We start from the raw sequence: 25,948 nt of genomic DNA, 5'->3' as shown, positions 1-25,948 counted from the left end.
AGCCCCCGCACCCTCACGCCGCAGAACGGCCTGTCGGGGGGGGGGACACACACAGCCCACACCCTGTCACCCCCCCCCCCCCCCCGTCACACCGGTGGCACTATCACACACCCCGACAGAGGGACACGGTCTCACCCCCCCACGTGCTGTCTCACACCCGTGTCACACCCCTGTCACACCCTCACACCCTGTTCCCCGGCGCACCCACGCGGCCCCCCCCATACCAGCCCAGCGCTCCGGCAGCCCCGGGGCACACGGGACCGTGTGTGTGTCCCCCCCCCCCCGTGGTGTCCCTCCCTGGTGTCCCCTCCGAGGGAGGCACATCCCCAGGCGTGGGGTGACCCACCCCTGCCCGCCGCATCCCAGCTCTCTGCACCCCATCATAGCGTGGGAAAGGGCCGGGGATGGGTGCAGGACCCCCCCCCACCCCGGTGCGGGCACCCTCCCTGGGGCCAGGGCCGCCCGGCGGGCAGGGCCAGGCAGGTCGGGGCAGCTGCCTGCCCCCCCGTGCCGCCTGCCAGGCCGGGAACAGGCCCTGCCGGGCTGGCAAGCCGGGGCAGGTGCCGGGGCAGGGCAGGGTGGGACGTGGCGCCTGCCCGGGGCAGAGCCGTCGTGCCCCCTGCCCGCTGGGTGCCGAGCACCCGCCCTGCCAGAGCCCTTCGCCCCTGGCCCCACCGCGAGCAGCCGGGGAGGCGCAGGAGCCTGGACCCGCTCCGCACCCCTCCGGGTAGGGCAACGGTGGTGACAGCGATGGGGGGAAGGACCCCCACGTACCCCCACAATTGCCGTCTCCGGGGGTTGTCTCCTTGCAAACCGGCGGCCCTGCGACAGCCCCAGGGTGGGACAGTGGCAACAGCCGGGGGGACACGGTGGGTGACCCTGTAGCCCCCGCCGTGCCCAGGCAGGCAGACCCCAGGGGGGTTTCGGAAGGGATGGAGGGACAGGGGTCCCAGCAGCTCCCGCTTTGTTCCCGCTTCGCCTCCACCAGGCAGTTGCTTGGCAACTCCATCCGTGCGGCCGCGGGAAAGCGGCAAAACGCGTCCACGCGTCCCCATCCCCAGCTGCGTGTGGCCCTGGTGGGATGGCACTACATGGCACAGCACGGTCCTCCTCCACCCCATGGCACCTCCATCTACCCCACCAGGCCCCAGTGCTCAGACCCCGCCACATCCCACCCAAGACCCCAAAATGCTCCCACCCGGCCGAGCTCCTCCGTCCCCTCTGCCTGGGGCAGCCGGACGAGGGTGCCCAGCCCTGGGTGCAAGCTCCGGCCACGTGGAGGTGGCTTCTCCTGACAGCAAAGGCTGGAGGGCGCAGGAGGGGAAACTGAGGCACAGAGAGGCCATGCTTGCTGGTGGCAGCGGGGCTGCAGCCGGGCCACACGGGCAGGAGGGACCCGGAGCGTCGTGCCATGCCAAGGGCCACGCTCAACCCTAGGAAATGCGCCCCAGATCCGGGCCCATCAGCTCGGCCCAGCTCCTCTCCCCCGGCTCAGCATGGACGGGGGCACTGCTGGCGCAGAGCGAGCTATTAGCTTAATTAATTTGCTGTTATTTCTCCTAATGAGCTGGGATCTGGAGCAGGCACTTCCCTCCCAAAGCCTGCGCCTCCATTTGCAGCCGTGTTGCGTTCCCCCACCCTGGCAGCCGAGCGGGGGGTGCGAAGCCTCCAGGCACTGCTCAAAACAGACCTTGTGTAGGAGGGAAAAATTACACCGAGGGAAAAATCCCTCCCCGAGCCAGCGCCTTAACCCACTTCCCGGCTGCAGTGCCGGGAGAGGGAATCTCAGCATTTGGGGAAGGGGAGAGCCCCCAGTTGAGGGGCTTAGCTGGCAGCTTCTCCACCAGGTCCCTGTGATGGTCCGAGCTGGCCTCTGGACCAGGCTCAGCCCCAAGCCCTCTGCCAGGGAGGGAAACTGAGGCAGGGGTGCTGGTGAGGGAAGGGGCAGGATGGCAGTGGGGGCAAGAGGTCAATGGCTCCTGCCTCTGCTGCCAGATGGGCTCTGGGACCCCAACCCCACTGCCGGCAGCGAGGCTAGAAGCCAGGGAGAGCTGCAGGGCCTGGGGTAGGACACAAACGGGGGTGTGTTGAGGTCCCCCTGCCCTCCCAAGCCACCCTCCACCATGGCGTTGGCAGATGCTGCCTGGATCCTTCCCCCTCCCTGTGTCCACCCTGCCCAGCCCAAGGCCGACTGCAGGAGGGCAGACCCCACGGGGGTGCTCCCTCGATACCCCTGTGATCGGGGCATACGGGGAGGGTGCAGGAGCGGGGTACGTGCCACCCACCCTCCCCTTTGCCGTGCGAAGCCGGGCCGCGGGCCAAAGGGAGGCTGTGGTGGCGGTACCGAGGCGGAGGGAGGCAGCGCGGCACAGAAGCGCGCAGGCGGCAGCTCCCACACCACCTACACACCAGTTGTTCCTTCCTCCGCGAGCGAGCGAGGCTGCAGGGAGAGAGGAGAGGAGAGGAGGGGATTCGCTTCTGCGCCGAGCCCCACTGCCGGGGCAGAGCTGGGCTTGGGGACAGGCTGCAGCTGCTCCCTGGGGACGCCGGTGCGGGGGCGAGGGCGGCTGGCGCCGGCCGCAGAGAAGCCGCTCTTCCAGTCCCACCGGGAGCTCCTGGAAAGGGGAGAGTAGCTCCCGGCACACGGCCGAGCTTTCCGGCAGCGTGGTGGAAGGTGGAAGGGACGCTGGTCCTCCCCAGGAGAGTGCGTGTGCCCGCTGCCCCTGCGGGTCTCAGCGCGAGGAAGGAGAGACAAGAGAGCTGGCTACTTTCTAAAACGTATTCTCATCTGCGTGCCAATACAATGCTGGTTACAAATGTGCACTCCTAAGGGACAGGAATCCAAATAAACAAAACCAAAAACCCATCACAGTGTTGTAAGGTCCAGGACTTCAGTCATGCGACCGATATGTTAACGATACATTTCAGCCTTAAGGCAGAGAAACAGTTACATGTAAAACGTAAGGGATTTCTGCTTTTAAAATGTCGCTTTGACGTCTGAAATTAGGTACAAAAGGTCATCGAGTTACAAACAACAAACAAAGAAGGGATTTCTGCTGGAGAGCCAGGCATGCATGAGACGACCTCGACCAGGGAGCAGGCAGGTGGGCCGCTGGGCACCCCTCCCTCGCCGCAGATGGGGACTCAGAGGCCAAGACGCCGCTTGCTTGGAGCGGCGACGTTCCCGCTCTCGCCGAGCGGCCTGCGCCAGCAGCTGGCACCTCCCCATGCCGCCCCAGCACGTGCTCGGGGCGAGCGGCAGGAATCGGCAGCCTGCCTTGCCAAGTTTCCTAATGCAATTTGCAAACGGCTGCAAGGACACGGCCAAGCCCGAGCGTGACTGGGAGCCGGAGCCACTCCGCCTGCCACAGTGCCGGTGGGATGCGTGCTGCAGAGAGGCGGCGCAGCGCTGCGGCACGGGAGAGCCAGCCGAGCCCGGCTTGGCATGCTCGGTGCTGCGGTGCTGGTCACCCTGGCAGATCGGCCTCGGAATCCTAACGGGGGAAACAAGGCTGCTGAGGTCCCCGGAGGAACGCTGGTTTATGTGGTGGCAGGCACGGGGCTGAGGCGCTTCCTTCCTGGGGATGGAAGCCTGGGCTGGATGCGTTGGGGCGGGTTACAACACCCCCTTCCACTTCCACAGCAGCAACACCCAAGTGCTAGGAGCAAATCACTCCTCTGCTTGCCTTGTCTAGCTGGTTTGTCTGCTGGCAGGGCTGTTCTGGCAGCGTCGAGGTGCCTGGACGCCCATAAACCTCCCTCTCTGCCACTGATTTGGCAGAGGTGCAGGAGGAGGGTGGAAATCTCCCCCTGCTCTGCAAGGTGAGCTTGTGGCAGCAGGGAAGGGGGTCGCCCCCTGCTCGTGCATACGGATTCCCATCTGATGCGAGGTGAGAGCTTGCACACACACGGACAGAAACCGCCAACGACACAAGTTACCAACAGGGCTTGTTCGGAAAAAGAAACGGGAGGAGCTTCTAAATTAAGTGGTGACTGCACAGCCAGCACGTTCCTGACAGACTCCTATCGCTCAGCTGCCCTTCCAATGCTTAAACAATGGCAGAAATAAACTTGCTAATTTAAAAAGAGAGTTGAAACAAAGAATTAACCTATCAGCTGTCTCCACAGGGGGCGGGGGAGGTTACGTTCCAGTTAGCCAGACAAATTCAAAATACCCAAAAGAAACAAATCAGCTTTACTGAGGGAGCTGGTTCATTTCTTAAATAAAAACAGAGACCACAATCAAGCCAGTCGAGTTTAACATCCTAGAGAGGGAAAAGGGCAGATGTTTAGTAAAAGAGTGAAGTTGCGAGAACTTGTGGCCAAGGACCGACTCTGGGGATTGATTCTTCGGTGACCCCTGTGCCCCAGTGAGGGAGGGGGAAGGAGGGCAGATCAGCAGCGGTGAGACGGTTTTCGGGAGGGCACCGGGAAAACCAGAGAGGGAAGGTGCCTGGCCCTGAGCACAAGACGGTGCAGCTGATTTCATCCGGCTGCCTCACCTACGCACAGGGAAGGAGCCTTTCCCGAGAAGGAGCTTCCTCCTTGCCGAGGTGCCGAGTCTGGCGTTGGGACTCCCACGGCCGCATCCCTACGTGTTGCTCCTCTCCTTTGATTTTTCACCTTTGCTGTCCTGGTGGGGAAGAGGAAAGAGAAGCATAGGCTTAGGCCGCTCCACCACAAACACCATGTAGCAGTTGCAGCGCTATCGCCAGGGTCCTGTGAGAAACACTCTCCACGCCTGGGTGCCAAAACACAACCACCACCCGCCCACGCCTCTGGCTTCCTCGGTGCCCACTCTGGGCACAACCAGCTTCCTTCAGCCACACTCTCCTCGCAGTTAAACATTTTTCCATCGCGAGGCTTTTCAAAGGGCACCTCAATCAGACAACCTTGCAGTAGATTTACAAACACTGCATGTTTCCCAGCCCTCTACCATGCCGCGCGCTGCCTCCCTGTGTACAGGGAAACAACCAGCACATGCCTGCCCGGGTCTGGGCTTGCCACAATTCAGGCTCGCTCAGCTCCCGTACACTAAGCAAGGTATTAAAAAGGAAACCAAACACACATGTGGCACTCTGGCACGCACACACACACACAGCTCATGGCACTGGAGCGAGGAAACCGTTCCCAGCACAGAGAAACGGCTCTCATCTCCGGAAGCCTTTAAGTCCGCTGCCTGAATTATCTACTAAGGTCTCGACATTTATTTTTCCAGACAAGTCACTACCTCCTAGCTTAGAACTGGATTTTTCTCTCTCTGAAGTGTTCTGTTTTCTACCCTGAGCAAATTAAAAAAAAAAAAAATCAAGGGTCAACTTTGGACTTACTTTTTACGTGGATTTAGTTTTAAAGTATTTACAAACTCAAATTAACTGGAGCCCTGCTTACCACCTGCAACGAGAAGCTGAGGTTTGGGACATGTCAAGGTGAGACAGTTTAAGATTTCCTTGGAACAATGTGGTTTTTTGGATGGGAGAGGAATACTGCAGCATCACGCACGCCCCAACGGTAACGCATCACACCTGCGCAGACTCATCCCAAGGAGACAGTACCTCAGGAGGCGGTGGCTTGATAGTCACAGGCTGGGATGTCCTTCGAGGTGGAGAAGGCTTGGGCTGCACTTGCTGCTGGACAGTGTTGTAGTACGTGACCCCTCCGTACACCTGGGACTGGGCCTGCATTCCCCAGAGAGCAGAAGGGTCAGTGCTCTTTGCAGCGGGGTGGGGTGGGGGGACACAGAAAGCTACATCCCCTGTGATAGCACCGTGTGCCTCAGACAGCCTTTACAGCACACACCTGGGCTGTGAAAAGATGCTACCACCTAGCACCGAAGGTGAGTAGCCACAGGGGAATGGGGGTTGATTTGCGCTGTGCCCCCCAAGGCTACAAAGAACAGCAGCACTAACAGCTCCCGGAGGACCCTTGCCTGCTGCTGTCCCTTACCAGGATCTCCCTCCTCTCAGCAGGGTGGGCAGGTACAGGCTGCAGCAACCCACAGCCACACCGGATTGAAGTTTGCGGCAGATGGGCTTCCTTCACCCCACAGAGTTTCTCAACTGCCATATAATGTCTGTGCTTTGCAAAAGCAGCAGCTACTGCTTTTCTGCCCAGACAAGGCAGGTAACAGTTCCCCTTCACGCCAAGATCCCCTCCAGCTGCCTGGAGGCTCGGGTTCTGCCCCAAAAGCAGGGTAATTCCCTGCCAGGGCAGCTGGGATCAGCCCAGGGCAGCAGAGAAGGTCAGAGAGGTTGCAGGGCTCAGGGAGCATGCACATCTCTCGCCTGCCACTGCGTGTCAGCCGTGTGCCGCTCACACGGCGGCCACGGGGAGCGGCAGGTTCGTCATCACGATGCCCACAGAGATCTGCCTCCTCGCTGCCCAGCAGCTACTGCAGATACAGAGGTCGGACACCAAGCCATCCCCCCAGAAAAATCAAAAAAGCCAGCCCCATGCTGGTCACACCGTGGACTTTCCTCGCCGGTGCCAAAGAACAGCACTAGCCAGTTTCCAGCCTCCTGCCTCCATCTCAAACAGAAAGGACTTCCAAAATGATTTTCAAGGTGTCCTTGGCTTAGCATGGACCTGGAGGGGATGTAATGATTCACAGGCTCCCGGTGGGCTGTTTCCCTCTTCTGAAGGGGAAGACCTCGATTCTGAGATCCACCAATACAGGCATTTCCTCCACTAGACCTTGATTGAATCCAGGGTAGCTGCACAGCAGGCATGGGAGCAGCCCCTTCCAGTTACCCGCCCCAAGCAGAGAGAGGGAGGACAGTAAACAACCTCCCACCACGGAGCAGCCCAGCTGCTCCACATCCTCTCCCAGGAAGCCTCAGAGAATATACCCCCACTCCACAGGATCCCATCTGCTCTCAAAAGCTCCTGCTCAGGAAGGAGACGCACAGCTAGCTTACCTGCGTGTTGGAATAGAGGTGAGGAGGGGGCGGAGGGGGTAGTGCTCCTGGGGGGTAGGGGTAGCCAGGATTCCCAAAATTCATGACTCCAGGAGGGGAGAAGTAAGTTGGTGCGAGCAGCTGCTGTGGCGGGGGCTGGCCTGGGGGCATGGAGACTGGCGGAGGGTACAGCCCAGGGTTTGCCATGGGGGCTGGCGTCTGGTGGGGATGTAAACCTGGGAAGAGACAAAAATAAACTGAACATGATGTCGCGTGTAAAGCCAGTGCGCCCCATGGAGGGCCGGGGCGGCTACAATGCCAGCAGGTCAGCACGGCTGCGCCTTCCCTGCCGCAGCAGGAAGGAGAAGCACTTTGCTCAGAGGCCTTTCCTGCAGCCACAAGACCTCAGCTCCTGTGCTGGGGAGGGAAAAAGGGAAGTGCTTCTCAGCACAGCGGAGCTCAGCCCCCTCCCTGATGCCGAGGTCCCGATTCACTGGAACCGGACATGGCCCTCATCAGCACACCCACTTCAGGAAACAGTTTTTGTGGGCAAGACAGAGAACATGTTAATTCAACAGCTCTCATTTCTGCTTTTCTGACCTACAAGCAGCAGGGACTGAAGAACCAGCCTAGAACAACTGGCAAAGCCAAACACCCCACTGAAGGGGAAGTGACTCAGCCAGGAGGGTCTGCACAGAACCTGCAGACATCCAGCTAAAGGCTGCCAAAACATTCAGATCACCTCAGTCCTGCACTGGCTGCAAGGGCTAGAAATGCCTATTTTTCTTTCCTTAAAATTCATATTGATTCAGTGCCACTGGATGATGGAAGCAGGCCTCTTCCATGTTGTAGAAATAGGGAAGATGGATTCCCCCAGTGACAGAGGCCATGTGAAGCCAGAGTAATCTGCTCCCTGGCACAGGCTGAGCTGCCCCAGGGCACAACCACAACGTCAGTATCAGCTGCCCCTGTGCCCCACTGAGGAGCTGGTTCCTCACCTGGATGAGGGAGGTGCATTTCTGGCTGTACAATCATCCCTTGGGGCGGCAGCGGGGCCGGGTTCTCGCTGTGGGTGTAGATTGGTCCCTGGAATTGTACTGCAACACACAACGGTTGGTAAGGAGAAGCTCCACTGAATTTTATGCTACTGCAGCAAATCACACGCACACCCCAGCCAGCTATGGTTACAAGACTTGAACGCAGTGCTGCAAGCTACATTCCCATCGGCACACACAGTCTACCAGGCTCACAGATGCTACATACTCCCAACAGAAAAGCCTCCTACTCCCTTTACAAAGCAGGAGAATACTCAGGGAATTTCTTCTCCAACACTTTAAATGCTGGAGTAAATTCCTAATCCATCCTCAGTCTCATTCTGTAATTCTCCCTGCTCTTAAATGTCAAAGACATTGTTCTGATTTCAAGTTAATTTTAAATCCTAGTTCTCATGAAGAGAAGCAGTGTCCTAGAGAGCCCTTGCACAGGGAGGGGTGGCAGTAACACTGATTTTATTTCAGTGGGTTTAAACACCGACCAGGAAGGCTCAGAACAGCCTGTTAGTTACCATATGAGACAATGCCATGATGCTATTTACAAAGGAAAGGGAAGACAAAGCCCCCAATCTGCGCAACCCTAACACGAGTGGAGGGACTCCTGCTCCAGCTGCTCAAGTCTGAGCCCACAGGGAGCCTCAAGAGTGGGAGGAAAACACTCACGTGGGTCATAGTAGTGCCCTTCCATGATGCTGATGTGCATGGGGGGGGCAGGCTCCGGCACCGGCGGCCTCTGCCGCTGCGATGAGTAGCGTTTCACACGGCCCCCCTGCACTGCCTGAAAGAGTCCAAAGGTGAGGGTCAGCACGAGGGGCAGGAGCCCACCTTCCAGTGAGGGAGCACTGACCCACTCCCCCACCAGCCCCTGCAAACCTCTATCTGGGTCACACAGTAAAAACTATGAACACCCACAAAAGAGAAAGGCTGAGGTGTCACAGGCAGCCTCTAATTACTACAACCCAGAAACAAGTAAATGCTCGGCTTCCGCGCTTCTAAAAGCAAGAGTCACACTCCACACAACATGCTTTACCATTTCCTCCATTCTGTTAAACTGAGGTGGTGGCCCAGTTCCCACGTGCATATGGTTAGGAATACCTGAGGAAGAAACAAACTGGTTATTATGGTTCGCATTTGTTCCCAGTTAAGAGCCACCTCACCCGCTGAGGGTGCTGCCAGGAGACGCCTGTCCCTGGCCGTATGACAGCCTGGGGACGTTATTGTACTACAAACAGGCACAGCTCTTGCTTTCATGGCGAGAAACCTCCCAACAACTTCATTTCTTAGGTTACAATTTTAAATATTTTGGTACAAATTAGAAGCTGTTGTGCCGCTGTATAATCATCCACGCTGCTCAACACCTTTTAAATCTTGCTAAAAAAAAAATCCTCAGCTTGAAATCCAGGTCCTGATCTAAGCTCTGTTCCTGCTGAGACAAGGACCTCTTCAGAGTAGAAACAAGGATCCATGTGGGACTGGGTAAGCTGCAGTTTAAACCCTCTACAGGGCGTAACCACTTTTATCATGGGCTCCTTTCAATTCAAACAACAAAGTTAGGGCACACATTTAAAACCACAGTGCCAAACTGATCACAGGCGATTCCAGGGGAGTTGAAGTGGACAAAACAAACACTGAAATTGCCCACGGTTTGCCGATATTGTAAATATACACGCAGGCATACCTGCTGTACATACAGAATGACCTGATGGCTGGCTCACCTAGCCAAATGCCTCCCAGAATTAACTCCTACCTTCTCTGCTAGGAAGAAAAAAAGGCACAGTAGAGTAGTATGTCCTTCTTACAGACAGAAAGTGGTCTTCTATCTGCAGTCTAGAGCTGTCTCACAGTAAATTTGTTAAGGTGCTTTATTTTTAAGCATTAAAAAAAAAAAAAGGTACATAATCTCAGCTGCAAATCACAGCACTTTTGAACTCTCATTCTATTGGCTTGTTTAAAGCCTGTCTACTCGCATCCACAGTTGAGACCAATGGTCTGTTCACACAAAGACTTTCCCAGTCACATCAGTACAAGACAACTTATGGTTTCATGACCTAAACCTCAAGAGATGCTTATGAAAGCAGCAAGTTGCTTTCTTCTCCTTGCTCCAGTTTTATTTCCCTCAGGAAGAACTCTAACACTCCCCACAAAAGACTCTAATTTTGCAAAGAGATAATTATACCTGAATGACCTCTCGCATGGATGCTCAACTAGAACTCAGTTCTTAGCTCGCACAGGGGTGACTCTGCCACATATCTCTCCCTCAGCCTGCCTGCCTGCTGCTGCGAACAGAGCAGCTTCCTCCTAGCAGGCACAAATGAGTTTGCCAACCCCTGTCAGGCCTTAGCTAGTGGCAACCAAATCTCAATGCTAGGAAATAAGCTGATAAACAGAGGAAAGTTCCCTCCTAGCAGGACATTACAGGAGCCCGATAATTCATTACCTTTACCTGCCAACTGAGCACAACACTCCTTATCTCCCAAACTCCTGCTGCAGCAGCTGGTCTGTGATTCACACCGCACAAAGTCCCTGTTGCCTGTTCTACATACAGGCTTTCAGCTTCACTGAAGCTTCCCCATCCTCAACACAAAACAGGGCAGAGAGAGGGAAAGGATCTACTCTTATGTCCTTCCCAGCCCTAATTCAATTAACCTATACCAGAATGTTTAATTTCCCCTTTATTCTCTTCTGTTTTGTCCTCTCTAACCATCCCCACTGCACTTTCTCAGCAGCATGCATCATCACCACGTACCTACCCTGAGACTGGACTAAGGCAGAGACAGTTCAGCTCTGACTGACTACACGAATGCAGAATTACATTTGGCTGGGGCTGCAGTGGAAAACCAACAGGCTGCACCCACTTACCCCTCAGCTCCCGGGGCTGCATGAACTGCGACTGCCCCGGAGTCCAGTTCTGCTCAGTGAGATTCATTTGCGTCATCTCTTGCTCAAGTCCATCCAAGTTGGATTCTACCGGCGACTCCCAGTTACTGTTCTTGGCTGCTGGGGGGGACGTCTCAGCTTGCACAGGTTTTGGAGGCACAGGAGTCAGCCCTTCTGAAGCGGGCACTTCATCTGCCAGCTTCCCCGCATCGCCAGCCTTGATTCTGGTCCTTCTTGCCCGGGAATAAGACTTCTTTTCAATTGGTCTGTCTGGTGGTGGCTGTGCAGCATCAGCAGCCGTGGCTTGATTTTCCAAAGCAATCTCCTCCTTCACAGGGCTGCCGTGGACATGTGCTGCTTCCATCTCTGGTGACTTGTCTCTTGGTGGAGTTTGCTCTGCACGCTTTGCTCTATAGTTGCTGTCCTGTTTTGCTTGCTCACCGTTTCGGGACAGATGCTGGATGCTTGCTTCTGAAGCTCGGTAGCTTGGACGGGTCTCTTTGTAGCCCCCCATCCTTGGGTAGTTTCTGGGTGGGGGCATCCTCCCTGTACCTGCAGAGCTCCTGCTGGTGAAGGTTCGCGGGGGAGCTGAAGTGCTGTCTGCACCTTGGTGCCTCGGGGGCTTATTTGGCCTCTCGTTGGACCAGTTTGGGTCTCGCTGAGGAGGACTCCCAAATCTGAGGGAGAAAAATTGTACAAAGGACTGGGAATAAATCAATGGGCGAGAGGTGCCAGAGAACCCCTCAGCGGGATGCAGCATCCATAACTCCTAGGACCAAGGTCCCACCCTGGGGCTGAAGCCAACAACAGTGCTTTCCCCCTTCGGGGCTTCAGACCTGTTGTTTGAAGTGCCTGGCACAAGGGCTGAGGTCTCCCTCCGGGATCAGCCAGCCTCTGGTTTGACTTTGCTGCTCACCTTGGTTTGCGCATCCTCCTCGGCTTGATGTCATCGGGGTTGTGAGCTGACCTGATGTCATAGCCATAAAGCGCTATCAGCTCCTGCCTGGTCTTGGGGGCCTGCTCATCCTCCCGGAATTTGTCGTGCTCCCAGCGGCCCTCGTCTTTCCATAGCTTCCGCTGACGACCCTTCGGCCTGGAACAGTTACACAGGGAGGACCAAGAAGATGTTGCAAAGCCAAGGGACATGGCAGCTTCAACCAGCCCCACACACAAAGCTCGAGCATTTCTAGGGCAGGGCATGCACAGGAGACAGCATCTCTTCTTCCTCCCACTCTTTCTGCCCAACAGCTGCTGCTCTACCCACTGCTATTTCTGAAAAGCAGCAAGAAGGGTCACTGCTCCTTGGCAAGAGGCTTTCCTTGTGGTTTTTTTTGCACCACACTCAGTCTCTCCTTCAAAACAAAGAGCTAAAATGTCCTGGCAGGACACTGCAAGCAGGCAACCAAAGCACAGACCTTCCCAGCACTTCACGCCAAAGCAAGGAGTTGTGGTGCCAAACACTGGCCTGGGAGTTGGCCTCACCCTCCCAGAGAAAGGCAGACACGTGGGGGATGCTCACATACCTGACCTCTTCCTCCTGTGTCTGCCCTCGGAGGTCATGCTCAAAGAAGAGCCCTTTGCGCGGGATGTAAGCTGGGTTCTTCCGATCCTCATCATCGTCCAGGTGCTTGGGAACTTTTTTTCCAACTTTATTCTCAACAGGTTCAGTGCTCTCCTGTCAAAATCAGACAGCTCTTACCACTGCAGCAGTCCCTCTGCTGCATGGAGAAGCCGCCCATGGCCCAGAGAACACGTTTAACACCTACCTGCCCATCCCCGCTTTGCCTCTCACCAGTTACAGCACCTTTGGAGTCAGGTTTCTCATCCCCTTTCTCTGCTTTTGCCGCTGACTCACAGGAATCATTACTATCCTGCTTCAGTTCCACTTTGGCACTTTCTTCCTCACTGTAATCCTCTTCCTCTGCCTGAAAGAGCCCCAGTTACTCAAACACACATCTTTAGCAGCAGGTCCCCCAGGAATTTCCCCACACAAGTCCCCAGATTTGGAGTTAGATCCCTGTTCCAGTTGTTAGAGACCTGACTCTTTCAAAGCAGAGGATTAGCTCTCGAGATCCTTCCTATCCCTGTATTTTTACAGAAAAAACAAAGACTAAACCCAGCACCTCTCCCCACCAACTCCCACCAGCAATATCAGATCCAACAGTCAGACTTTCCTGAACGGAGCCGGGACCATCTCTGCCACAAAACCACAGCCTCTCACCGCTCTGAAAGCGAAGGGCTTATGCAAGCCAGGGAGACCCGTGAACAAGGGCCCTCAGACAGTCCCTTCCTTCCCACACCGAGGGCCCGGATCCAACCAGGGCCGTGTTTCCAAATTCCCTGGAGTTACTCAGCTGACTCACTCGGAGCACTCTGCTCGCAGGAGCGTGACCTCGTTTCACCCTCCAGGAGCCTGCAAGCCTTGCTTAGGCTGGAACTGACACTAAAAATAGCTCTGTGTGATTAACAAAAAGACTGCTCTATTTTTCTCTTTCAACACAGCGTATTTGCACATCAACTGCTCCTTTTGTTTACGTTGGGGAAACCCAGACGTGGCATTATTTTTAGGCACAGGAACAGAGTCATCCTGGCATGTCAGTGATGCAATACCCCCGCTGCTCCAACAGCCCAGCGTGCACCAGCGCTGCTCTGCTTCTACGCACGCCGAGCCTCCAGGGAGCTTCTGCACAGGTTTCCAGGCTTGAAGAGCTGCTGCACGGTGAACATGGGGAGCTGCCCCTTACCCTTCACGTGCTGCCTGTACAGCCCGCTGTGCTCCTTCCTCACTAATAGCAGAGATTAATTCACAAGTTAACAGCCCCTACGAGCTTCGATTTCATCATCTGCCCTGCTGTTTTGTGTTTTCTCCAACTCTTGCCCCCCTCAAGATACCCAAAACAGCTGCCTCAAGAGAAGCGTTTTCATTAGAAAACCTTCAGTGTCATCATTAGAAACCGGAACTTCTCTAAACTTCCTGGAGACGTTAAACTTACGGTTCTGCACTAAAAATCCAGGGAAACCTACAGCCACAGGCTGCTGCCCAGGCTGGGGCAGAGGGTCTCGGCGCACACGAGGCAGGATTTTCTCAGCACACACCCAGCGCAGAGCTGCCAGCACTCACGGGGTGCGTTACCCCTCCAGCTGCAGAAGACAGTGATGCTGCCTGTGACGCTTCCAACCCAGCACTTAGTTTTTTTAATTTCAGCTAATTAGAATGCAACCAGCATCCTGCGCTTCCTTCCACACCCTTCTTAGCCATCGTAAATTCTGCTCCCAGTATCCAACGTCTGAGGAGCGGGGCGTTTTTTCCCCCCATACACGCTGGCCCTACATCCATCCCCCCAGCAGCACAGGTGGCTTCTCCCCAGGGCTGGGCCCAGCACTACCCAGCGAGGGGCTCGGACTGGGAGAGACCATTTTCCTCTGCAACAGCGATGGCTACGCTGCAGCGTGGCTCACTCCAAGTCTCTAGTGCGAAGCACACATGCTGGTACCTTGAGACAAAGGCAATGGCTGCCGACGGGGTCAGTGGAAGAGAACGAAGGACACAAACTGGGTTTTGTGCTAAAATTACGTGAGATGCAGTCACTTGGCAGAACCCTTTAAACATCAGGACAGAGACTCCTCTTACCTCCGAGTCTTCTGCGCTTTCGTAATCTGAGAGTACAGCTGCAGGGGAGAAAAAGGAGTTTGGTGTCAGGGCAGAAGCAGAAACACAGCTTCTCTCTGAGCGTAATACACCACGCCATGGGCGACCGCTGGCAAACACACACTGAACAGCCCCTCCAAGGGGAAGTCAGAGGCCAGCACCAAAGCATCCCTGACTAACACCACTGCCAGCTAACGCAGCAGGAACCAAGGGAGAGTTTGGGGCTCGCTGTCCCTGCACCCCACGTTTGCCTGCTATTACGAGTTACTATTTGGGATGACAACAACCACAGGACTATCGGGAAAGACGTTTTGTCTGGTTTTTACTTTTTGCACACAAACGGCACTTGCAACACCAGAAAGTTGTTACTCACCATCTCCTTCAATGCCATCCTCACTTTCCTGCGGAGAGAGGGAGAGAAAGGCGTGTTAGCAGAAGGGAAGGCCAGCAGCTGGGTCCCTGTGGCATCCTACGATCCCAGGAACAATTACGACAAGGTTTGGCCCCCGTCCTATCGCCTCTGCCCTTGGAAGTTCAGCTTCAGTGACCCAGAAAAAAGAAACAAATTCAGGGCTCCCCGCACCTTTCTCTAAGATCCTTCTAGAGCGAGTTACACTGGGGGAACGCAGCTCAGGAATAAAAGCACAAACTGTGTTAACCGCTGGGGATCTTTGGAGGGAAAAGAGCGACATGGACAGAGAAGGCAGGCTCCCCTCCCTCAATAACAGGGAGACAGACAGTTAACTCAGGAAATGACAAGAGGATTACTTAAAGCAGGAGCCCAGGAATAACGAGCAGATGCCGAGCGGGACCGAGCTCAGGCAGACATCTGCTAGAGGCTCCAGTGATAGAAACACAACCCTGCGCCTGAGAGAAGATGCCGGACAAAGCGGAACAGCTCAGATTGGGAAAAGCTTCTAGTAAAAGAACAGACTGATCAAGCTCTGCAGTAAAAACACCCTCAGATCAAAAATAAAACCAGCCAACGCGTTAACGAGATAAGCCCAAATGCCAAAACAATCGAGCAGAAATACGCCGCGATCCAGGAGGAACTTGAAATAACCGGCACTATAAACCCATGACAGGACAAAATCGCACCCCGCCGTAAACGGCTGGAGAAGGAGAATCACCCTGCAGCGGTGGGGGCGAGCAGCACCACGAACCCCCACACACACGTAAAAGGTTTTTAACGCCCCCACTTACAAGAAGGCTGCTCAGAGTTGATAAAAGAGCGGAAGAGGCCTGACCCGGCAGCAAACCCACCCTCCTGCGCCCCGCTATGGGGAGTCCAGGTCGGGGGACAGGACCCCGCCGTGGGGGGACGGAGGGGAAGCCCCTGCCTGGGGCTGGGGGGGGTGGGGGGGGAGGCGCAGAGTCCAGCTCTCCCGCGCGGGGCTGCCCCCCCCCCCAGCCCTGCTCCCCCAATTCCCCAGCCTGGTGCTCCCTCAGCTCTCCAGCCCCAACCCCCCCAACTGCCCCTCCATTCCCCCAGTTCCCCCGACACCAGAGTCCCCCCGCGCCCCCCAGTTCCCCCGACACCAGAACACCCCCCGCCCGCCTCGTTCCCCCAGTTCCACCGACACCAGAGACCCCCCCCTCCCCAGCCGCCCCCCATTCCCGGCAGCCCCCCCTCCCCGCACTCACACACTCGGACTCGGGCGCGCTCTTGGCCGCCCCCCCGGCAGCGCTCTCGGCCCCGCGGGCCCGCGGCCCAGCGCTGAGGGCCCCGCCGGCACCCCTCGGCGGGCGGTGAGGCGGGCGGGGAGAACCGGAACCGGAGCCGGAGGCAGATCCCGAGCGGGAGCGAGCGGCGCTGGCGGCCGAGTCGGCGCTGTCGGAGGCGGCCGAGTCCGAGTCGTCCTCGCTGTCCTGCGAGGCGCGCTGCCGCCGCCGGTCCGCCATCTTGGGCAGCCGCAGGGGCGGGCGGCGGCGCGGGGCACCACGGGACGGACTACACCTCCCGGCGGCCCCCGCGGCCCGTGACGTCGCCGCCGCCGCCGCCGTCCCGACAGCCCTTGCGGCAGAGAGCGAGCGGCCGCTCCTTCCTCCCCTCCCCGCTCGCTCTCGTTCCCCGGCAGGGGGCAGGCGCGCGCCGGCCAGGGCGCCTGCGTCATGGCGCGGGTGGCGTCACGGCGGCGGAAATGACGTCATGCGGGCGAGGCAAGCAGACACCATCAGCACGCAGCGTCCGTTTTCCTCGTTTATTGTAAAAAAAAAAAAAAAAAAAAAAAAAAAAAAAAAAAAGGCGCGCGCGGGTGTGCCCACGTGTGACAGCCCCCCCCCGTCTCCTCCCCCCCCCACCCGCGGGCAGCGCCCACCGCTAACGTGTTTATAACTTTATTTTTTTTTTTAACACATTTCCTTTCTTTTGGTGGTGGTTTTTTTTTAGTTTTTTTTTTAAAAAAAACTTTTTTTTTTTAAAACAAGTTTCCTTCCGCTAATTAACCTCGGTGCCAAAAAGCAGCTGGGGGGGGGTGGGGTGGGAATAAAACTCGGGGGGTCACAAGCCCCACGCAGGGACGGGAGGAAAGATGAGACAAGAAAAGAAACGGAACGTTTTTCCTATTTAATCTCTGCTGAAGGGGAGGCCGGGGAGAGCCTGGCCGGAGTGGGGGACGCAGAGAGACCCCCCCCACCCCCAACCTGTCTGGCAGCACCGCAGGGGTCCGGTCCCCAGCACCCACGGCTGGGGGGGGGGGGGCCGGTGGCACTGGGAGGGGGGCTCGGCCGGGACAGGGGACACCGCGGCAGAGCGGACACGGTGCCAGCTCTCACCCCAACCCAACTCCTTATGGCACACCTCGCCAACCTCGAAACATTTAAATTATTAAAAAAAAATTTAAAAAAAAAAAAAACAAAATTGTGCGTATAGGATTTCTATTTCACAAAAAAAAAAAGTTTTGTTTTTAAATTCTCCCCTCTGACCCCATTACAGCCACTCAAGAGGGGGGGGGTTTGAAAAAAACCAAAGAGGCTTCCCGGCACTTTCCGGCACCCCGCTCCTCGCCACGGCAGGGCACCGGCCGGCAGCGCTGGGACCCACCGGCAGCACCCACTGCCGCCTCTCACACCACTTGGACATAAACTGGTGTTTATCCTATTTTCTAACTAAACATAACAAGAAGGCAGCAGCGTGCAGAGTCCTGGCAGGACGCGGCCTCCCTGGCTGGTGGACGCGGCAACCCCTGACACCGGCGTCTGGCCCCGGCGCTCTCCGTGCTCCCGCCCGCGGCTCGAAGCCAAATGTCCAAAATAAACCGAACATCGGCTGCGGGAGGGCAGGGGCAGCGTGCGGAGCTGCGGCAGGCAGCGAGGACGGGCGGGATGGGCAGGCAGGGTCTGGGGTTCACCCACTGCCCCCCGGACTGGAGCAGCCAGCGGGAAGCCTCGGCCAGGAGCTGACCGGTGCCGCTGGGGATACGGCTGCCAGCACGGGCGGACAAGTCCGGGAAACGTGTTGCAAAACCCAAGAGAACAAAACCGGGGTCACGGAGGAACTAAACCATCCGTCAACGAGAAGGCAGGAGAGGGCAGCGGCCATTGGCATGACCCGGTGATGTACGGAGCTCCCGGCGGCTCCGCTATTTCCGGCAGGTCCGATGTGGCGTCTGCTTCTTCTGCATCTCCAGCCGGCAGCGGCTGCGCTCGTCCAGCCAGGGCAGCTCGAAGTTCCTGCGGGCAGAGCTGGCGTCAGCGCGCCGCTAGGCACCGATCCTGACCCAAAACATGCCAGCACCCTCCCGGCGGGCAACGCCGAGGACGCCGGCCCAAGCAGTGGTGCCCAGTTCAGCCCAGCTCCATCCCCTCCCGCCACCAGTGACACCGGTACTCACTGTGGGGTCAGTTTTGGTAGGGGCCGGCCAAAGGCGACGACAGGCAGGTATGGGGTGATGAGCAAGCTTTCCACTGCGGGAGAGACACCGGAGTGTTACACAGCCCCTGCCCGCATGCCCCGCTGCAGGCAGCACACCCCTGCCTGCCCCCCCAAGACCCCTGCCTGCCCCCCAATGCCAAAGACACTCACCGTCATCTGGCTCAGGGAAAAATGAGGTAACTTCAGGCTCTGACTCCTGAATTCCTTTCCTTTTGTACATTCGGAGCTGCAGCCGCTGTAGAATTCTCTGTTCCCTGATCCGCTGAATATCCCACCTGGAAAACGTGACACCCCCGGGCAGGGGGGGCAGTAAGAAACTGCAGGCAGCGAGCAGGCAGGCGACTTGACCCTCCTGGGGAGCTCAGGGGGCTGTGCCGGGGCCGCCGCACTGGCAGCAATGCGGGAGCATCCCCTCTCCGGCAGTGTTTCTGGTTCCCATTCCAGCTGCGCTGCGGGCGGCCGGGTCCCGTGTCCCCCCGCTCCTGGTGACACCCCAGGACACGTCCCTGCAGGAGCAGATGCACCACCCGCTCTGCCGGGAGCCCCCAGACCCCCATCACCCTCTTTGCTCCCACCTTTTCCTTCGTTTCTCATCCAGCTCCAGCTTCGCATGCCGTTTGGAAAAGACACTGTCGTCCAGATTCTGCAAGGACAGACGGGGATGAGCACGTCCGCCCGGTGCTGGCAGCCCCGGCACAGCCCCGAGCCGGCAGCCAGAGCCGCCGTGGCACAGAGGCGTTGGCCCTTGACCCCCACCCCAACCCTCCAACTGCAGCCGGGGTTTGCTGTGCTGTTTGTGCCGGATGAGGGGACGAGATGCCGCCAGACCCGCAGCGGCAGCAAACGCCACAAGCCACTCTCCTGGAGCGGTGAAACAGCCGGGAAGGAGCCTGCGGCAACGCCGGCTCTGACAGCAGCCGCTGCACCCGCCGGGGCGGCGTACGTACCTCCAGGATGTCCGAGGGGTTGGGGTCTCTCAGGGGCTCCACGACATGGTCCCTCCAAGACGGAACTGCAGGACGAGAGGCCAGGCTGTTAGCCCCATGCTGGGACCCCCACGGCCCCACACTCCAGCCTCATCCCCACCTCCTCGCTGCTCTTTTCCAGCCCATCCCTCCCTTGGAGGGTGCCGCTCAGCCTCCCCCAAACCCCCGTCCCAAGCCAGGCTGGGCGATGCCACTGGCTAAGGGCAGCGGGAGCTTGCCGGAGGGGGGGCCCACGGGAGGCAGAGCTCATCGCCATCCCCCCAGCCGAGCAAGCAAGCAAACCTGAGCCGCTCCGAGAGGAGACACACCGAGCTCCCCCCGCGCCAGAGCGCTCGGCCATCCAGCGCAGCCTCCGCCGGCAGCATCGGCGACTGGCACAGCCCGGTGCTCCTCACCGCCGGTGCTCACCATGCTGCAGGACCCGAGGAGACCGGCTGGGAAGGGGCAGCCGGCAGGACAGGCACCGGATTTGGGGGCAGCAGGCGACCCCGTGGAGGAACCCGTGCTGTGCCATGGTGGCATAAGCCAGAGAGACGTTTCCCAACCGCAAACGGGAAGTTGCTTCACCCCTCGCTCAAACGGGCACGCGGGCTGCTTGGCAAACCGGGCGGCTAAAGCGGAGCGGGGCCGGCAGCCCTGCCCAGCGCGCTGCCCTTGGCTCGGCCACGCAGGCAGTGGCAGCCCGGCACACGCCGGAGCAGGGCAAGCCGGAGACATGGTTCGGGAGAGCCCATCGCCGGCACCAGAGCTGCTACCTGCTGCCGCGGGAGGAGCCAGCGGCACGGCACGACCGGCTGCACCTCTCCCACCGCGATTGGGATTCTGCCCTTTGCTGGCTTCGGGGTGAGGGTGCCGAGCCCCATTCCCCAGCCGCCCCGAGGCGGGTGAGCCCCTCTCTGGCCGCCGGCTTTGCCCCAACACCTGGCACGGTGGTGCCAGCGCCGCGGCGGGCTCTCCATCGCTTACTTGCTACAGTCTCCTCCTTCTTTGGGGAGGGCTCCCGCAACGGCAGCGGCGACGGGGGCGGCTGGTGCCAGCGGCACAAGTACATTTCCGTGGTTGAGAGATAGGGCAGGTCGTCTGTCTCGCTGCTGAAGAAGCCCTTCTCCTTGGGGTGGGCGCCAGGGCCCTTCAGCGGGACCGAGGCTCGGAGCGGGGTCTCCAGGAGCGACCTGGGTTTTTCTGGAGTCTCTTGGCTCCGCAGTTCTCGTTTACAAACAGTTTCGGACAAGGAGCCGCTCGATTCTTCCTTCCCCGGGGAGTGCTTTGGAGTTTTACTCTTCACTTTCGAGAACTCAGACACCAGTTTTTTAACGGGCGTCTTCCTCTCTGCGCTCCCAAACGTCGGCTTCCTGCGGGAGGAAGAGGAGCTGAGCCGGGCGCGTGGATCCTCACCCAGCACAGGGGCTGCCGTGGGAGACTACCGGCACACTCACACCAGGGCCGGCCAGAGGCAAGTTTCTGAAGGCGAGAGGGGCTTCCCTGGCATTTCGGGACTCCCCCTCCTCCTCGCCCAGACTTTCACGAGGTTCCCCCGGCCAGCGCCAGCGCTCGACGGGATGCGCTCCCAGTGCCGGGCAGCCTCTCCAAGCGGCTCGAGGGTCGCTGGGCCGAGCTGGCACCTCAGTGCCCTGGGTAGTGCCAGCCCCACAGATGGAGGGCCAAGCCATGGGGAAGGTCCCCCCCACCTTTCTCCCCAGGCCCCGTGCAAGCAGAGCCGGGCACCCTCTACCTTTTATGCCCCTTCCCGTTCCTGCCGTAGGGGAAGTGCTTGGGCTGCAGGGTCGGGGTGGGCTCCAGCAGGTCCTGGGGACACTCCAGGGGCAGCTTCTCGCACACCTCCGCCTCCGGCTTCTCGTCCACCTCGAAGCCCTGGAAGATGCGGTGCTTCTCCCGCTCGCTGTCCTTCTTCACCAGCTGCACCCGCCTTTCCATGCGCTCGATCCGCGCAAGGAGCTGCAACGCAGGGCGAGGGCTCACCTCGCGGGTGCGCAAACGGGGGGTGAACCCCACGTGCGCCCCTGCTCCCCGGGCAGCTGCCTGCACGGTGCCCTGCCTGCACATCCCTTCGACGGCAGGGAAACGCTCCGGGGAAGAGCTGACCCGCAGCACCCACACCTGAGCCATCAGCCACTGGCAGAAGCGCTCTGGCACGGGCGTCGCACGCGGTGCAGGACCGGCAGAGGACCCGTGCCACACCACCGCGGTGCCCTGCCTGCTTTCTGCCCGTGGCAAACCGTGCCCGTCCCAGCATTTACCTGGCGACTTCTTGGCAATGCTCGGGGTGCAGGAGCACATTTGTGAGGAGACCCTAGACGGTGCCTAAGCCATACCCACTTGGGCTCAGCCGGCACCGCGGGCTTCCCGGCGCACCGGGAGTGCCGTGGCTCAACGCCTGCCCTCCCAGAGGGGACAAGAGGCCAAGGGCAGCGTCTGCAACGAGCACCGGGTGCTGCGGGCATCGCACCCCCGGACAGTTCAACTGCAGCGCTGGCAGGCCGGGGCTAAGATGTCCAAACGGCACAAAATGGCCACTCGCTCTCCGGCTGCTTCTCCCCCTCCGGCGCTGCCCATCCCCGTGGCAGGAGGGCTGCGGCCAGCTGCAAACCCTGCACGTTTCAAGGAGCAATTTGGGGGTCTCGACCACTGCTGCATCCTTCCCGAGTGCCGAGGCAGCGCCGCCGGCCCTGGGGAGGGAGAGGGCGGTTCGTAATTAGACGTGGGCTTCATTTGAGAGCGAGCACCCGACTCGGTGACACCTGCCCTCGGTCACCCGTCCCCGACCCTCGCCCGTCCCCACCAGCCGGGAGCTGCAGCCATTTAGAGGGGTCGATTTGGCAAAGCGCAGCGGGAGGGGTCCCAAGAACCAACACAGACAGACCCCCCTCGGGGATGTGGCTGCAGGGGGGGGGGGGGCACAGCCTCAAGGAGAGGAGCTGAGAGCAGCTCCCGGGGTTCGGCTGCCGCATCTCCCCAGAGGTTTAACCACCGTGGGAGGCTGCGCCACGGTGAAGCCCCGTCGCAGCCTCGCCGCAGCGGCTCCTCCATGTTGGAGGACTCGGCACACACACGGCGGGGACGCGGCATCGCCATGCAGCCCCGCCGGCTGCACCACGTGGGATGGCCCTTCCCTCCGCAACCGGGGCCACCGCAACCGCCACCACTGCAGTCAAGGCGAGCCAGCGCGGCGGTCACCCGGCACCCACCGCCCCGCCGGGGGGACGGCTGGGGCGGGCACGGCCTGGCAAGCGGGCGATGCGGGTGCGAGCGTGCAGCGAGGCGCAGCCGCATGCGTGGGGCAATGCGGGCAGGGGTTCCCTGGAGGGCAACGCATGGCATCCATAGGGCTACGCAGGCAGGGCACCCATAGGTGACAATGCACGGTGCCTATAGGGCAATGCAAGCAGGGCAAGCATGGGGGGCGGGGGGGGGGGGGGCCAAAGCTCAGCCGAGGTGTGCAGTGGGGTGCGCACGGCATAGGCGATGCCCAGCAGGACCCCCCCCCCGCGAGTGCGTGGGGCAAGGCAGGCAGCCTCGCAGGGCTGTGGGGGGCCCCCCCAATCCCTGGGGGTGGGGGGAGGCAGCCCCCCCTCGGTGGGGCAGGGCAGGGCTGCCGCTGGTCCTGCCTCTGGGGGGTGATTACCCGCGGGCCCACGCGTGGCCGTGCTCCGCCGTACACACACACACCCCCCCCCGCCGCGACGAGGGTGACGCGGCCCCTTTAAGTTCACCCCCGCGCGGCGGGGCGGGAAGGCACCGCGGGCCCTTTAAGGCCCCCCCGCGGGCCCGCTGCCATGGCGACGGGCGGCGGCCCGTTAACCCCCGCCGGCCCGCCCCGCCCCGGCCCTTTGTGCCCCCGCCGGTCACCCCGCCCCCCGCCGGCCTTTGTCTGGGGGGGGGGGGGGGGGCACCGACCCCCGGGGGGGGCATCAGTACCTGGGGGGCATCAAGCCCCTGGGGGAGTATTAACCTCCGGGGTGTGCCTGGGGGGGGGTATAGTCCCCTATGGGGGGTATTAACCCCCGGGGCGGGGCATTAACCCCGGGGGGGGGGGGCACTAAACCTGGGGGGGGGGGCATTAACCCCCGGGTATGTTGGGGAGGGGGACTGACCCCCCCCCCCCGGGGGGTATTACTCCCCAAAGGGGGACACACACACATTAACCCCCTGGGTGCTGGGGGTGGGGGCGTTAACCCCTGGGGTGCCACGGGTGGAGGGCGTTAACCCCCAAGGGGGGGGGGCGTTAACCCCTTGGGTGCCACGGGTGGAGGGCGTTAAGCCCCAATGGGGGGGCATTAACCCCTGGGGTGCCACCGGGGAGTGGGGGCACTTACCTGTTGGTGGGTGGAAACCCCAATGGGGACCCTGGGGGTGCTGGGCTGGGGGCATTAACCCCGGGTGGGTAACCCCGCGGGTGGCGGGGGTTAACCCTTGCTGTGCCGCGTTCCCGCCCCCCCCCCCTTCCCCCCCCCTCCCCCCCCCCCCGCCGTACCGTGTCCCGCTCGGCCTTGAGCTCCTCGATCTGCCGCTCCTTGGCCTGCAGCTGCTGCTGCTGCTGCTCGATGAGGTCCAGCTGGAGCAGCAGGATCTGCCGCAGGCAGGCCGCCTGCCCCGGCGAGCCCCCGCCGGCCCCCATCCCGCCGCGCCGCGAACCGCTCTTCCACTTGCCCTCGGCGGGCAGCGGCGGCGGCAACGGTGGTGGTGGTGGAGGAGGAGGAGGAGGGCCCGGTTCGGCGGGCCCCGTTCCCGGTCCCGCTCCCGGCCCCGCCGAGCCTTCCCCGGCGCCGCGCCCGGGCAGCACCGCCTGGTAGCGCGGCCGGGCGCCGGCATCCCCCGCGCCGGCCTGCTTGCCGCCGGCCAGCGGCACCAGCCCGGCCCAGCGCTGCTGCGGCTGCTGCTGCTGCTCCGCCGCCGCCGCCACCCCGCCGCCGCGGCCCTTGTGTGCCCCCAGCGGCGGCGGCGGCGGCTCCCGGGGCCGGCGGAGCGGCGGGCGGTGCGGTGCGGAGCCCTCCTCCTCCTCCTCCTCCTCCTCCCCCTCCTCCTCTTCCTCCTCCTCCTGCTGCTGCTCCTGCCCCCCCCGTGGCGGCGGCGGTGGCGGCGGCGGCGGCGGCGGCTCGGCCGCCCGGAAGGCGGTCGACCTCATGGCCGGGGCCCACCGTTCCGTACCGCCCCGTTATCGTTCGACGACGCGGCGTAGCGGCGGCGCCGACCGCCGCCGCCACCGCCACCACCGGCTGCGCGGCCCGGGGGGCGGCGGGGCCCCGCCGCCATCAGCGTAGCGCATCCCCCGCCCCGGGCGGCGGCGGGGGCCGCGGGACACGGGCAGGGGCTGCCCCGCCGCCCCCTCCCCTGTGCGGGGCAGGGGAGGGGCCGAGCCGGGGCCCACGCGGGACCGCTCCACGCAGGGGAGTGGGGGGGGGGGGGGGGAAGGAAAGGCGCGGGCCGGTACCGGGGGCGGGTCGAGGCCGGGCCCGAGCGGCGGCCCCCGGTTACCTTTAAACCGGGCTCGGTGCGCATGCGCCGGCGGTGGCTCCGGCCGGGGCGGGGAGGAGGCGGGAGGGTGGGGGGGTGCCGGGACCCCGGGGGTGAGGAACGGGGCAGGTCTGCGCGGGGAAGGACCGGGAGCGCACACACACACACACACACGTCCCCCCCGGGGGACAGTTCCCACCGGCTCCCCCCTGCCCCCGCTCTCCCGGGCCGTGGGGTGGTCTCCACGCGGGAACTCGCTGGTCCCGCGTGGGGCGCTGCCCGGTGGGGACGGGGACGGGACCGGCGTCCCGGGCCGGCAGTACCGGGGCCCGGCCGCCCGGTGGCTCCCGAGCGCGGCGGCTCCGCCCGGAGCGCGCCGGGGCCCCGGGCCCGCCCCCCCCCCCCCCCCCCCAACCCCCCCAGGCCCCGTCCCGCCGCCCACCGGCGCTTTCTCGTCTCTCGGCACGGCCCCACGGCGAGGGGAGGCGGCGGGGCGCGGGGAGACCCTGTCCCGGGAGAGAGGGAAAGGGGGAGGGGGGGTCACGGCCACGATCCCCCCACGCGGGGGGGCTGGGGGGGAAGCGAGGAGTGGGGAGGTCCTGTTCTGCGGGGACGGGTTTGAAATACGTGAGTCGGGCTCTGCCAGTGCCCCCGTGGGTCTGCAGCCCCCCCGTGTTCACCCCCCCCCCCCCCAACACCCACAGAGAGCCCTGCAGAGCCTGCGGTTCCTGGTGTACATGTGCAAGTGCATGCACGGCCCCCCCACCCCGCCCCCCCCCGCAGAGACTGCAGCCCCAGCACACACATGCACACGTACACGCACACACACGCATGGCCCCCCACCCCCCCCGCAGTGAGGGACCGCAGCCCCCACTGCAGGCACACGCGCACCCTGCAGGCACTGCAGCCCCACTGCACGCACACGCACCCCCCCATACTGCAGCCCCAGCGCACACACGTACGCGCGCACACACACGCACACGGAGCACTCCCCCCCCCCCCCCGCAATGAACAAACACCCCCCCCCGCAGCACACAGGGCCATGACATTGGGGACACGCAGGGCACGTGCCGGTGACACGCAAGGGACACGTGGGGGACATGGTTCTCCGCAGAGCTGCATTCACGGTGGGGGAGGACACG

The 25,948-nt window shown here is 61.2% G+C and overlaps 2 protein-coding genes across 2 annotated transcripts; both read right to left on the bottom strand.

The window, feature by feature from the left end:
• Positions 1-2,769: 2,769 nt before the first annotated feature.
• CASC3 (CASC3 exon junction complex subunit) lies at positions 2,770-16,405 on the bottom strand. Its single transcript, XM_049800262.1, has 13 exons — positions 16,119-16,405; positions 14,848-14,875; positions 14,457-14,494; positions 12,592-12,750; positions 12,349-12,500; positions 11,742-11,918; positions 10,808-11,502; positions 8,979-9,043; positions 8,612-8,726; positions 7,895-7,993; positions 6,918-7,132; positions 5,556-5,678; positions 2,770-4,633 (listed from the first exon to the last, which is right to left on the bottom strand). Exons 1-13 carry the CDS (start codon positions 16,374-16,376, stop codon positions 4,592-4,594), a joined length of 2,166 nt encoding a protein of 721 aa, XP_049656219.1. The 5' UTR covers positions 16,377-16,405; the 3' UTR covers positions 2,770-4,591.
• A 955-nt stretch (positions 16,406-17,360) lies between these two features.
• On the bottom strand, positions 17,361-25,160 carry MSL1 (MSL complex subunit 1). Its single transcript, XM_049800684.1, has 8 exons — positions 23,827-25,160; positions 21,067-21,290; positions 20,301-20,686; positions 19,296-19,360; positions 18,924-18,991; positions 18,499-18,623; positions 18,308-18,380; positions 17,361-18,146 (listed from the first exon to the last, which is right to left on the bottom strand). Exons 1-8 carry the CDS (start codon positions 24,475-24,477, stop codon positions 18,056-18,058), a joined length of 1,683 nt encoding a protein of 560 aa, XP_049656641.1. The 5' UTR covers positions 24,478-25,160; the 3' UTR covers positions 17,361-18,055.
• Between the last annotated feature and the right edge of the window lie 788 nt (positions 25,161-25,948).

This window comes from Accipiter gentilis, chromosome 5 (assembly GCF_929443795.1).
Source record: "Accipiter gentilis chromosome 5, bAccGen1.1, whole genome shotgun sequence".
NCBI lineage: Eukaryota > Metazoa > Chordata > Aves > Accipitriformes > Accipitridae > Astur > Astur gentilis.
Note: the sequence above shows the minus strand (reverse complement) of the source record. Positions and strands in the feature narration are given on the sequence as shown.